Source organism: Cavia porcellus, unplaced genomic scaffold (assembly GCF_034190915.1).
Source record: "Cavia porcellus strain 051 isolate PalLab524CR breed Dunkin Hartley unplaced genomic scaffold, mCavPor4.1 scaffold_6, whole genome shotgun sequence".
Lineage (NCBI taxonomy): Eukaryota > Metazoa > Chordata > Mammalia > Rodentia > Caviidae > Cavia > Cavia porcellus.
In genome coordinates, this window is record NW_026947489.1 from 2,197,316 (window position 1) to 2,210,088 (window position 12,773).

The 12,773-nt window shown below is 42.7% G+C and overlaps 1 protein-coding gene across 4 annotated transcripts in view; it reads left to right on the forward strand.

The window, feature by feature from the left end:
* The window catches only part of Herc2 (HECT and RLD domain containing E3 ubiquitin protein ligase 2), a 177,980-nt gene that overhangs the window by 158,994 nt on the left and 6,213 nt on the right, over positions 1-12,773 (forward strand). For all 4 annotated transcript variants that reach the window (XM_063249811.1, XM_063249813.1, XM_063249812.1 and 1 more), the window contains 3 exons: positions 7,918-8,105; positions 8,803-9,000; positions 10,540-10,623. In XM_063249811.1, coding sequence (XP_063105881.1) covers positions 7,918-8,105; positions 8,803-9,000; positions 10,540-10,623 — 470 coding nt within the window. The remainder of the gene's footprint in view (positions 1-7,917; positions 8,106-8,802; positions 9,001-10,539; positions 10,624-12,773) is intronic.

Below are 12,773 nucleotides of genomic sequence, written 5' to 3' on the forward strand. Positions count from 1 at the left end.
TAGTTCTTTAAAGGTCCCTGGTATTTTGATAGTTTCTTTTAGTGTTCTATAATTTTTGTTGTAGAGATTCTTCATCTGTGGTTAGGTTGATTCTAGGCATTTTATTTTGAAGTTATTATAAATGGAATTAATTTCCCGATTTCTTGCTCTGTAGATGTGTTATTGTTATGTAAAAAAGCTGTTGATCTTCTTGTTCCTTTTAATTTGTTTAGCATATCTGAAATGCTTCTGGTAGGTTTGTGGGTGGGTTTTTGTTTTGTTTTTAACAGTGTCTTGCTGCAGAGATCAGGCTGGCCTTGAATTTACTATGTAGCTTGGGCAGGCCTCAAACTCATGGCAATCTTGCCTCAGCCTCCCAGTGTGAGGATTACAGGTGTGGGTGTCACACAGTTGAGGGGTAGGGATCTAGGGCCCTCTAAGTGAAGGTTGATACTACATACAAATAGTTTCTCTTTTTCTTTTTGCTGTGTGTATCTGCTTTATTTCTTTCTCTTGCCTTATTGCTGTGGCTAATCAAATATGGTAAGTAGATGTGGAGACAGGACTGGAAATTTAGCTCAGTGGCACAAGCGCCTATCTGGCAAGTGTGAGGCCGTGAGTTCCGATCCCCAGCACAAAAAAAAAAAAAGTAGAGACAGCCGACGCGTGTGTCTCACTCTTGATTTTAGAGGAGATACTTTTAGCAGCAGTGGAAAAGGGTTCTTTTTTTCCCACAGCTCCACCAGGATTTGTCATTGGTTGATTTCGTGATAATAGCCATTATTTCTGGGGTGAAATGGAATCTCAGTGTTGTTTTAATTTGCATTTCTTGAATGACCAGTGATGCTGAGTATTTTTTCTTACATTTACTTGCTGTTTGTACTTCCTCACCTGAGAAGTGGGAAGCTGTTAATTTTAGATGCCTGTTTTAGATTAGGTCCTTGAATTTGAGGGGTCTGATTTTGTTGAGTTTTTTGTATATTCTACATATTAGTTGTTTGTCTAAGGAATAGCTGGTAAAATTTTTTTCCATTCTGTGGGTTGTCTTTTTGCTCTGCTGAATGAAGGTTTTTTTTTGTTGTTGTTGTGTTGCGAGTGTCTAGTGCACCCTGAACCCCGGGAAGAGGCATACACACACCAAATCGGGACACGGGGGGTGCAGCGCGAAGAAAAGAAACAGCAGAGAGAAACAGCAATTGCAACTGCACTGCACTGCACACCAAGTCTTTATTCCAGGATTCTTATATAGTAAACCGGGTCAACTCACAGAGCATAGACAATTATCTTGAAAAGGCATTCTTTGTGACAAGATTTGTGACCAACTACAATGTTTATCTCTACTCTCTAAGTTAAACAAGCAAAATCAGTTCTTCTAACCCCACTAACCCAGGAGGAACTCCATTAGCCCAAGAATGCACTCCATTAGCCCAAGAATGCTCTTAATTATGTTTGTTCTTTCTAGCCACCTGAAGGTCGGCCACCTCCTCATGACTCTGCAAACAAAGCCAAGTCACACAGTATGGGTTCAGAGGGGGGAATACGTTCCCTCACTGGGGTCGGGCCTTCCCGCCCCGTCTCTGTCCTGCATACCGGGGGCTATTGTTTATTGCAGGTCACGAGGGGGCCAGAGCCTCAAAGTAACTCCTCATCCTCCACATTGTTGTTCTTGTTTTTTTTGCTGTAAAAAATCTTTCTAATTTGATGTGACCCAGTTACTGATCCTTCATATCCTTTCCTGTGTGTTATTGAGGTTGTGTTCAGAAGTCATTGCCTACACTTCTGTTGTCAAGAGCTTTACCTAGTCCATCTTTCAGCAGATTGTTTCTATCTTGATTTTAGATCTTTGATCCATTTCAATTTTAGTTCAGTGCATGGTGAGAGATAAGGGTCTAGGTTCAGTCTTTAGCATGTGGAGAGCCAGTTTTCCCAGGACCATATATTAAAGAGCCATCTTTCTTCCAGCAAATGTGTTTTGTCCCTTTGTCAAAGGTAAGGTAGCTGAGTGCACTTGGAGTTGTTTCTGCATCTTCTTGTTTGTTCCATTGATCCTTAGGTCAGGATTTTTTGTCAGTACCACACTGTTTTTTTCATGATAGCTTTTAATAGAACTTCAGAGCAGAGATGATGATGCCCTCTACTTTGCCTTTGTTGCCTAGAACTGGTTTTGCTATTCTGGGTCTCTTCTGGTTTCAAAGGAGTATTATGACTGCATTAAATCCATTTAACAGTTTGGAAACATGGCCATTTTCACTATATTGGTTCTGTCTACCCACGAACAGGGGATATCTTTCCATTTTCTGATGTCCTCTGATCTCCTTTTTCAGAATAATGTAGTTATCAATGTAAAGGTCCTTCACTTTTGTTAGATTGATTCCTAAGTATTTCATTTTTCTTGATGCTATTATGAAAACTTTTCTTGATGTCCCTCTCAGTGAATTTATTATTCATGTACAGGAATGCTATTGAATTTTGATTGTTGAATTTGTATTCTGCAACATGACTGAATTTGGTTATTATATATAGGAATCTTTTGGTGGTGTTTTTGATGTTTTCTAGTTAGAGTATCATGTCATCTGCATATAATGATAATTTATGTTCTTTCCTTTTAAAATCCATATTCTTTATATTTCTCATCTAATTGTTCTGACTATTTCTAGAACTGGATTGAACAGGGGTGGTGATAGTAGACATTCTTGTCTTATTCTTGATTTTAGAGTGAAAGCTTTCAGTTTTGGACATTTAGTATGATGTTGGTTGTTGGTTTTTCATAGATGGCTTTTATGAGATTGAGATAAAGATGATCTAATCCAATTATTTGTAGGGTTTTTATCATGGGTAGGGGTGTGTTGGTCATTGTCAGATGCTTTTTCTGCATCTGTTGAGATAATCATATTGTTTTGGTCCTTTCCTCTATTAGGATGGTGTATTACATTTATTGATTTGCATATATTGAATCATTCCTGCATCCCTAAGGTGAATCCTACTTTACATGGTACATAATCTTGATGATTTGCTGTATTGTGTTTGCCAGTATCTTACCGAGAATTTTTGCATCTGTGTTTATTAGGGAGATTGGCCTGTAGTTTTCTCTTTGGGTTGAATCTGTCTCTGGTTTTGGTTTCAGGGTAATGTTTCCTTTCATGAATGAATTTGGAAGTATTATCCTTTCAATTTCATTAAAGATTTGAAGATTAGTGGCATTAGATCTTTTTTGAAGTTTTTTTTTTTTTTTTTTTTTTTTTTTTTTGTCTTTTTCCTTTTTATCGGTACCGGGGATTGAACTCACGACTGCCTGCTTGCAAGGCAGGCACTTATGCCGCTGAGCTAAATCCCCAGCCCCTTTTTTGAAGTTTTTGTAGAATTCAGCAGTGAACTTATCAGTGCCTGGGTTTTTGTAGATTTTTAAAAAATTACTTCTTCAGTTTCATTTACTGATATTTGATTATTTAAAATTTCTGTATCTTGATTCAGCTTTTATAAGTCATATGTTCTTAATCTGTTTCGTCTGAAGTTTCTATTTATTTGAGTGTAGGTTCTCAAAGTCCATATTAATGAACTTTGGATTTTCAACAGGGTCTGTTGTGCTTTCACCCTTTTCATTCCTAATTACATAGATTTGGATCTTTTCTTTCCTGCTTTTGATATTATAGGGTTGGCTAGGAGTTTCTCTATTTAATCTTTCAAAGAACCAACTCTTTGATTCATTGATTGTTCTGTATTTTCTTAGTCTTAGTTACATTAATGTTTGCTCTGATTTTATAATTTTCTTCCTTTTATGATCTTTGGACTTAACTTGCTCTTCTTTTGCTAGAAACTTGAGGTTCAGCGTTAGGTTATTTGTTTGCATTTAATCTGTTTTTCTGATGTGGGAATTTACCACATTTTCCTCATAGGATTGCTTCCATTGTGTCTGTAAGTTCCAGTATGTCTATTGATGGTATAATTTAACTGCAGAAGCTGTTTAATTTCTTCTTTAGTTTTATCTATGACCCATTGGTTGTTTAGGAAGGCGTTATCTAATTTCTATGTGTTTTTGCAGTTTCTTTTGCTGTTCGTTTCCAGTTTCATTGCACTAAGATCTGACAGGCGTGAGATAATTTCAGTTCCTGTGCATTTACATAAGCATGTTCTCTGAGTCACTGTGTGGTCTCTTTTGAAGAAAGACTCATGTGCTGCTGAGAAGAATGTGTTCTGCTGTTGAGTGGAACACTATTCCTAAGTCTCTTTATTCAAGTGTTTGGTTCATCTCTGTTTTTTTTTTTTTTTTTTTTTTTTTTTTGGTCTAGATCTATTTGTGACAGTGGAATATTGAGGCCCCCCTTTATAATGTTTTGTTTTGTTTTGTGGTACCAGGGATCAAACTCAGGACCTCACCTTTGGTAGGCAGGCACTTAAGCCACTGAGCTAAATCCCCAGCCCCCTTTTTTGTTTTTTTGGTTTTTTTCTCTTTTCCTTGTGGATTGTTCCCTTAATGTGTTAGACAGTGACCTTCATTGTCTCTCCTGACCAGTCTTGGTTTGAAATCCATTTTGTCTACAAACAGAATAACTATCCCTGCTTTTTTTTGTAGATTCCTGTCACCTGGAGTATTGCGCATGGAATATTGTTTTCCATCCTTTAACTTTCAGTCTGTGCATTTCTTTTTGAGTTGGATGTGTTTCTTGTAGGCAGCATATGGTTGAATATGGCTTCCTGATCCATTCTGTCCATTTGCTGCTTTTGGTGGTTATAACTGATAGGTACTGACTTGTCCTTGTCAAAATAGTATTTTCCTGTTGTTGATTCCCCTTTTAATTGCTTGCCTTGCCTGGTAGATTCCTTTTATTGGTATTTTTGGAATTGTCTTATCTTTTTCTAGACTATCTTTCTGAACTTTTTGGAGTGCTGGTTTGGTTGTCACGAACTTCTTCAGCTGTTTTTTGTCACGGAAGTATCTTCTCCATCAGTTTTGAAAGACAGTTTTGCAGAGTGCATCAGCCTGGTTTAGTTGTTGTTTTCTTAAAGGGCTTGAAATACTTTGCCCCATGCTCTTCTTTGAAGCCTTTGTATAGAGAAGTCTACTGTGATTCTGATGGGTTTTCCTCTATAGATGATTTGCAGCTTTTCATGTTCTGTTTGTGTGTCACGTTTGTGGGATGTAGGCTATTATATGGCATGGTGGTTTTTTTTTTTTTCTGATAATGGCTAATTAGGGCTCTAGAAATCTATCTTGCTTACCTTATGTTAAATTACTTTTCCATGTTTGGTAAGAAGTCTTTTATTTGATGATTGCTAACTGCAACCCTGTCTTCTAGATCTGATATTCTGTGTTTCTATTGGCTAATTATCTTAGGAATACTTCCAATAGAATTTTTAATCTCCTGGGTATCTGAATCTGTTTGACAGGATCCATTGTTTTGTCACTGTCCTAAGCTCCTCCTCTATTTTATCTGTATCTACTCTGTACTCTCTAGCCATATCCTTCATTGTGGTCATCACCTCTTTAATTATCTGTGTGTTTGTTTGTTTGTTTTTATGGAGACTTATTCATCTACTTTATACTTTCACTGCTACCATTTTAGAATGTTCAACTGAGTAGCTTTTGATTATGCCCCCTCAGTGTCTCCTGGATTTGCCTTAGACCAGCTGGAGGTGTGGCATTTCCCATGCTTTTTCATTTTTTGGAAATTGTTAATAGTAGGTAGCTGTCTTAGTTACTTTTTACTGGTGGCTGAGACAAAATACCTGAAGCCCAAAGTTGGGAAAGGAAAGATTTATTTCTTACAAGGCTGCAAACAGCAAGGCAGAAACCGGCAAAAGAGCGAGACGTGCCTTCTTCCTGCCATTACATCACATCCTGGCTCCACCCCTTATGTGGGTGTAGCACTCACACCCCCAATCCAAGCCCTAGACAATGAACCAATCACAAATGCATAATTAATGCAAATTCATGAGGCCTGGGGGCCACAGACATAAACCATGACAGTAGCTTTATTGCGTTTTGAAGCCTCTTGAAATTGCTAATGTTAGGTAGCTTTATTGTGTATTGAGTCCTCTTTAGGAAATGACGACTTTTCAGAGATGTCTTCTGGATGTAGCTGACTGTTGGCTTTTGAGTCTATCCCAGGATCCTGCCTCTTTGTTTCTTTAGGGACAAGTGAGTGCAGTCTGTTTGGCCTGGTTCTTTGGTACTGGACTGTAGTATGGTTTGTTTTCCTCAGACTTTCTGGGTATTGTCTCACAGGAAGATTTCACAAGTTTAAGAAACTAGTGAAGAAGACAGGAAGGAAAGAGTGAAAAAAACAGACAGAAAAAAGTTACATGCATGTTAACCCTCACAAAGAAACTAAAACAATCAATGAAAAAAATAACCAAATGAACAAAAACTTAAAGAAGAAAAAATGTTTCTGTATGATTTCAAGCCTGTGTTTATCTTCTGGGTCTATGTTTTTGTGACTGTGTCCCTTTCAGGTTGTGACTGTGCTTTTGCTGGTAGGCAAAGGAGCCAGTCAGAGCCCAGATCCATGCTGGATAATCCCAGCAGACCTGCAATAGGATTAGGGTGTGGTGTTGGTTTCGGGATTTGAAAACCCACAGGCGTTCAGGTGGAACCTGATGTCCAGTCATGACTTTAGGATCTCATGTTTAGCGTGTAACACTCAGGTGGTCTGTAGCTGGCCTGCCTACAGCTCCTTGACCCATGGGTATCTCCCCTATTGCACCTTACCTAGTCACTGTGAAGCCAGCCTTCTCCGCAGCTTCTCTGAACCCCTCCCTAAAAGGTGCCTGACCAAGTGTGCTTTCCAGGAGATGGAGCAGCTGCTTGAGCTGGAGTCACTCACTATCTATTGTAGTGCACAGCATTCCACATTCTGGTGTGTTTCTCCCCAGATGACTGGAGGTGCTACTTTCATTGTCTCTGTAGATTTGATCCTCCTCTCTCCCACCATGAGCCAGGAAGCAGGGAGAAAAGCACTGGCTGCCCCATCTCTTCAGTTTCTCTGTAGGTTCCAGTTTCCCTTCAGGCCCTTCCTGGGTTCCAGGGATCCACTACTCTCCTTTCCTTCCCTAGGTTGCTGTTTTCCAGTGTTGCAGTCCACATCTTGGAGAGGCTGATGTATTGCGTGATTCCTATGTAATCAGTAGTAGGCGCTTATTCCTACCTTTGCCTGTACTCGACAGTTCAGGCCTAAAGCCATTGAGCAGGTGTCCACCACAGACAGACTGTAGAGGTCATCTCTGCAAAGGTGTGGATAGGTGGAGGAGTCACAGAGTTTAAGAGTGAGGGTGCTTTCACACTCGGCATAGTGCAGTGGGGTCAGCTCAGCCCGTTATAGGTACAGTGTGAGGGAGAGGAGAAAGAGATCCGTAGAGTCCTGGTTACACACAGAAGTGGGCAACCATCGTAAAAGGGAGAATGGGGTGATAGGATCCAGGTGTGCTAGGAAGCAGAGGAGTTCCAGGTGTGGCAAGAGAAACCTGGGATGCTTCCTGTGTTCTGAACTGAGACAGCAGTACTACGGTGAGTGTAACCTGTGTAGACATAGGAATGAACTCAGAGTACATGTGTGTGAAGAACTGGTTCTTCTGAAAACCGACTTTCCATCCTGTTTGATATGCAAGAGCAATTTGGGTTGTTGGGGATATTGCACTGTTTTAATGCTGCTTCTTGTAGAGAGTTACTGAAGTCTTGTGCCTTTCTTGGCCAACTAGAGAAGGCCCACTGGCCAGTTATGGGTGTGCAGAATCCCAGGAGGCACAGTGTGCTCTTCTGGTGTGTGATGAGAGTGTGTCACAGCCAGGCCACACAGGAAGTTGGTGTTTGGGGAGGTGATCACCGATACTGAGTATTGAACAGTGAACAGTGACAGTTTGACAGGAAGACATTGGCATTTGTGGGTTCGCTGGCCTGGTATCCAGGTTTCTCTCTTTCTTTCTTTTTTCACTTACTGCATTTAGGTGAGGTGTATACATGGGGTGACAATGATGAGGGACAACTAGGAGATGGAACAACAAATGCCATCCAGAGGCCTCGCTTGGTAGCCGCTCTTCAGGGTAAGAAAGTCAACCGCGTGGCCTGTGGCTCAGCGCATACCCTGGCCTGGTCGACCAGCAAACCTGCCAGTGCGGGCAAGCTTCCTGCACAGGTGAGTCCTGGTGGAGGAGGTGGTAAGCACAGCACTGGGCCCTGTGTGTTGGCACACATATGCAGGTCCTTGCTGACCAACATCGAAGTGCATCTGTGTGCCATCCTCTCTTCTGCATCTCCTAAACTACACAAATTCATTTTGTAGTATATATCGCACATGCTTGGGTTTTTGGGTTTTTGTTTTTCCTGGTAGCAGAGATTTAACCCGGGGCCTTTGCACAGACGTACATCCCCTGTCCTTCTTTTTGTGAGTCAGGGTCATACTAACTCCCTGGATTGCACAGGCTGGGCTCAAACTTGTGGCCTTGTAGCCTCAGCCTCTCGCAGGGTTTGGGGTTATCAAACTGGCTTACATGTTGCTTAGTAAATATATTTTGTATGCTAATACTTTCATTTTGCATCTTGGTTTACATTATTTGGCTCATTCAAACTCTCCAACATGTTATTCTAAACAAGTTTTACAAACTAAATGCCGAAATTGTAGTAGCTACTGTTCTGGAGGAAAGTTTTTATTTTTTGGTCCTGGGGATTGAACTCACAACCTCATGCTTGCCAGCAGGTGCTTGTACTGCTGAGCTAAACCCCTGGCTAGAAAGTTTTTTGTTTTCTTTTATTCCCCTAGAATCTGTTTAAAAACTGTGGCTTTTCTGGTTGTTTGACATCTAAGTTGACACAGCATAGTTTAAATGTTTCAGGTTCCCATGGAGTATAATCACTTGCAAGAAATTCCCATCATTGCCCTGAGGAACCGGCTGCTGCTGCTACATCACATCTCAGAGCTCTTCTGCCCCTGCATCCCCATGTTTGACCTAGAGGGCTCTCTTGACGAAACTGGACTTGGACCCTCAGTTGGCTTTGACACTCTTCGGGGGATTCTGATATCCCAGGGAAAGGTATTTTTTAAGAAATCTTTACAAGGGCTGGGATTTTAGCTCAGCGGCATAAGCGCCTGTCTTGGAAGCAGGCAGTCATGAGTTCGATCCCCGGTACCAATAAAAAGACAAAAAAAAAAAAAAATCTTTACATAGGTGACACTGGTGTTTTTAGCAAATTTTAATCCAAAAGTGCCAATCCTGGAATGTAGACTATAGAAGCCATCTCACTATTGACCTTGCCAGCCTGTTTTCAGTACTTAGAATGTATATGTGAACAGTCAGACAAACATCTTCTTGGAGTTTATATTAAAAGTTAACAGTGTAGTGCTACAGCTGGTAATCTCTTAGTCCCCACACCCCAAGAGGCCGGGTGGAGCCTTTACTCACACCTGCCTGCCATCCAGGCTTCATGGCAATTCCCACACTGACTCCAGTGATTGGCTGTCCGGGATGTCCAGCAGAGGGTGCTGAGAGCTACAGATAGCTTAGAAGCCCTGCCCAAGTGTATGAGGTAGAAAGGACCCTTGCCCAGCGATAATTGTAACTAGCAGGGGGAGAATTAAGAGTGAGAATCTGAAAGTCGGGTTTTGACCCACTGACATTTTTAATAATTAGATCTTTCTAAAAATGGAATCCTGATTCAGAAGTCACAGGGTAGCCACTCTTCAGGGTAAGAAAGTCAGTCCATGTGGCTGTGGCTCAGCTTCCAGTATTTGGAAGTTGTCAGGTTTCTTGTCAAGCTGTCAAGCCACTTGTGAAATGGTTTATAGCAGAGAGATCTTTGTGTAGGAGAAAAAGTATAGAAAGTGTTTTGAGAATCTTTTTATCCTGAAGAATCTGCAATTCTGTGATATATTTTCTTATCAAAGAGTAAAAGTGCTACAGTGAAGTTTAAATGGTTTGGAGTCCTGTCCAAACAGGTGTTTGTTTTAGGATTGTTTTTATTTACATCCGGTAGATGGTGATTTCTGCTGAGCAAGACAGGTATATGTGTTGTACTTGGATGTGTGCCTGTGGGTCCTGAGTGATGTGGGTTATACTGGAGGATGAGAGCCTTTCTCAGTTGATGGGAGCAGGAAGACTTGTGCCCCAGAAATCCTCTTCCTCCTGTTGGGGTGGCCACCTGCTCCTGAGCTCTGTCCACTGCACCATGGGCACACAGGTGTCTCTCAGAGTGTGGCTGCAGCATGTTCTTTCCCTGCTCTGGCTGGACCTGAGCACTCCTTAACCCGGGCTGCCTTGTGGCGTGGTTAGTGGACTTGTGCTCTGGTGGGGAGCCTGGCCTTGTAGCCCGAGTCAGGTGCATGAGGCCCTGGCCCTCGCTGTTCCGTGCCCAGCTCTCCCTGGGGCCTTCCTCACCTCCTGTCAGCCCATGTGCTGCAGTGCCATGCTACTCCCCTGTGGCCTAACAGCCTGAGAGAGAGAGGCTGTGAGCCTGCTCTTTCCAAGTCTGGCTTTCAGGCATTGAAAATTTTAAAGTAAACAGTGACTTGATTTCTTTGTTGGTGGATGCTTTCTTTATCAGATTCTAAATTTTCTCCATTTGACACATTTTAGGAAGCAGCTTTCAGGAAAGTTGTGCAAGCAACTATGGTGCGAGATCGCCAGCACGGTCCTGTGGTGGAGTTGAACCGAATCCAGGTGAGACTCGGAGGCCGCTGAGCCAGTGCTTGGCTGATGTGGGAAGAAGAGCGTGAGTACCCGTGGTCAGCGCTCTCCGTGTGCCCGGACCTCACACACCAGGCTGCCGCCTCTGCGCATGTCCTGTGATGCTGAGGCTTCCAGATAGGAACGGCAGTGTTCCTAAAACAGAAACATGACTTCTTTCTGATAATTCAAAAGCAGAAGTGCAAAGGGAAGAATAGAAATCAGCCCTGTTCCCACCGTACGGAGTAGCTACTCCTGTGCATTTATGTGTGGAGGGGTGTATATTTGTTACAGCAAAGTGGGGTTACTCTTGTAAGTTGCTGTGTGTCCACCTCTTGTGCTATACTTGTATTCTGTGGGGTCACCTGTGTGTCACAGTGGCCTGCTGCTCTCTTGCTGAGGGCTTCGCCCGAGTTTACTCTGGGGGAACCCTCTCCTGGGGTGCGAAGACTCTGCCCCTTTCCTGATACAGGCAAGGTTGTTACTGGGTGTCTTCAATCGCCACTTTCACATGAGTTCTGAGAAGTGGAGTCACCAAAGCCTTCAGTGCATACATCAGTCACAGGTTGTGACATTTCACGTTCCTGCTGGGCACCCACTCTCCTCCACTGGGACCTTTCAGTTTAATAGGCTAAGGCGCTCTCAGAAGAAATGAAAAGCAGGCCATTCCTAAATCTATATTGCTGCCATGTGTGTGCAGACCTAACAGTTTAAAAAACTAATTAAGAATAAGGAGGAATTCCCGTGACTGATTATGATAGTGTGGAGCATTTGACATTTAATACACAAATGAAATTGGTTTTGCCTCTTGAATTGGAAACAGCCGTGAAGAACAAATTCTTTGTTTCTGAACCTTTTTATTAACACATGATTTTTACTCTGATGTTGATTCCATGACTAGGAATTTTTTCAGAGTTATACTTGAGGGCATTTTGAATTAAGATATCAAGCTCTTGTCCTTTGTTGGACAGCGCATGTGACCACATTGGTAGAACTGGTCTCTCTGCTAACGTCAGAGTAACAGATTACCAGGGTCAGCCATTCCACAGATAAATGGGTTGTTTAATGAGGTTCATAAAAAAGCTTTTATTCTCCCACCTTGGATGACCACTTACAGAATTGTGAGTTAAGGACAGCCAGTGACTAACGCACCATCTAGTGCATTCCTAGGCTGGCCACTGCCTCAGCAGACACCTGTCCTCAGGGCCAGTGCACACACTTGGGTCCAAGGCTGGAGGTGCCAGGACCTTCTCTGTCAGCCTGGGCATAGGCTTCTGTTTTTATCTTTTGAGATTGCAAGAATCTTCCTTTCCTTCACGTGTTTATATCCCTCCCATTGTGTTGCAAAACTGGTTCCCACATGTCTGGAAGAGCATGCTGGGTGAATGGCAGATTCTGTCAGGGCTTTCACAAAGGAGGGAGGTGGCCTGCGCCAGTGTGGATGTGGGCTGACCCTGGGGCTGCTGGGGCTCAGGGCACCACAGCCAGGCAGCTGGTCCAGGAGTCTCCACAGGTGGAAGTAGATGCGCCTTTGGCTAAAGTAAAGGCATGAGGGAAACTTGTAGTGACTCCAGGCTGGAGTCACTCAGGACCCCAGCGCTGAGCTGCAGCAGCAGCCTGGTGCCTCCACTGGTCGAGCAGGGCAGGCTTTTTTCCTGTTGTTGGGAGAAACCGAGGGTGGGTGTCCTCTCCACGTTGGTGTGGCCAGCCGTGGAGGAGACAGCACAGTGGTGGGACAGGAAGCTGTGACACTCCGGACTTGCTCCTTTTCCTTGCCCAAGCTCGTCTCCTGGGAATAATGCATCCCTTAAAGATTAACTGTGCGATTCAAAGGACACAGCTCGGTGTGGGGTTCATAGGAAAGTTCTGTCCGTAGGAAACATTTTCAGTATGGGGGCTTGACCCCACAGCCTTGCACATGTAGGTAAGCTCCTTACTGAGGTATGTCCTCAGTCCTTTTAGATCTGTATTTTGAAACAGGGCCTCACCGAGTAACCCAGGCCTTGAATTTGAAATCCTCCTGCCTCAGCCTCCTAAAAGCTAGAATTCATCTGAATTTTTGTCATTCTTACATAGTTACTCTTGATTATGGTTAGTTATACTATAAGGAGAATAACCTAAAACTAACTTAGGTTAACTAAATT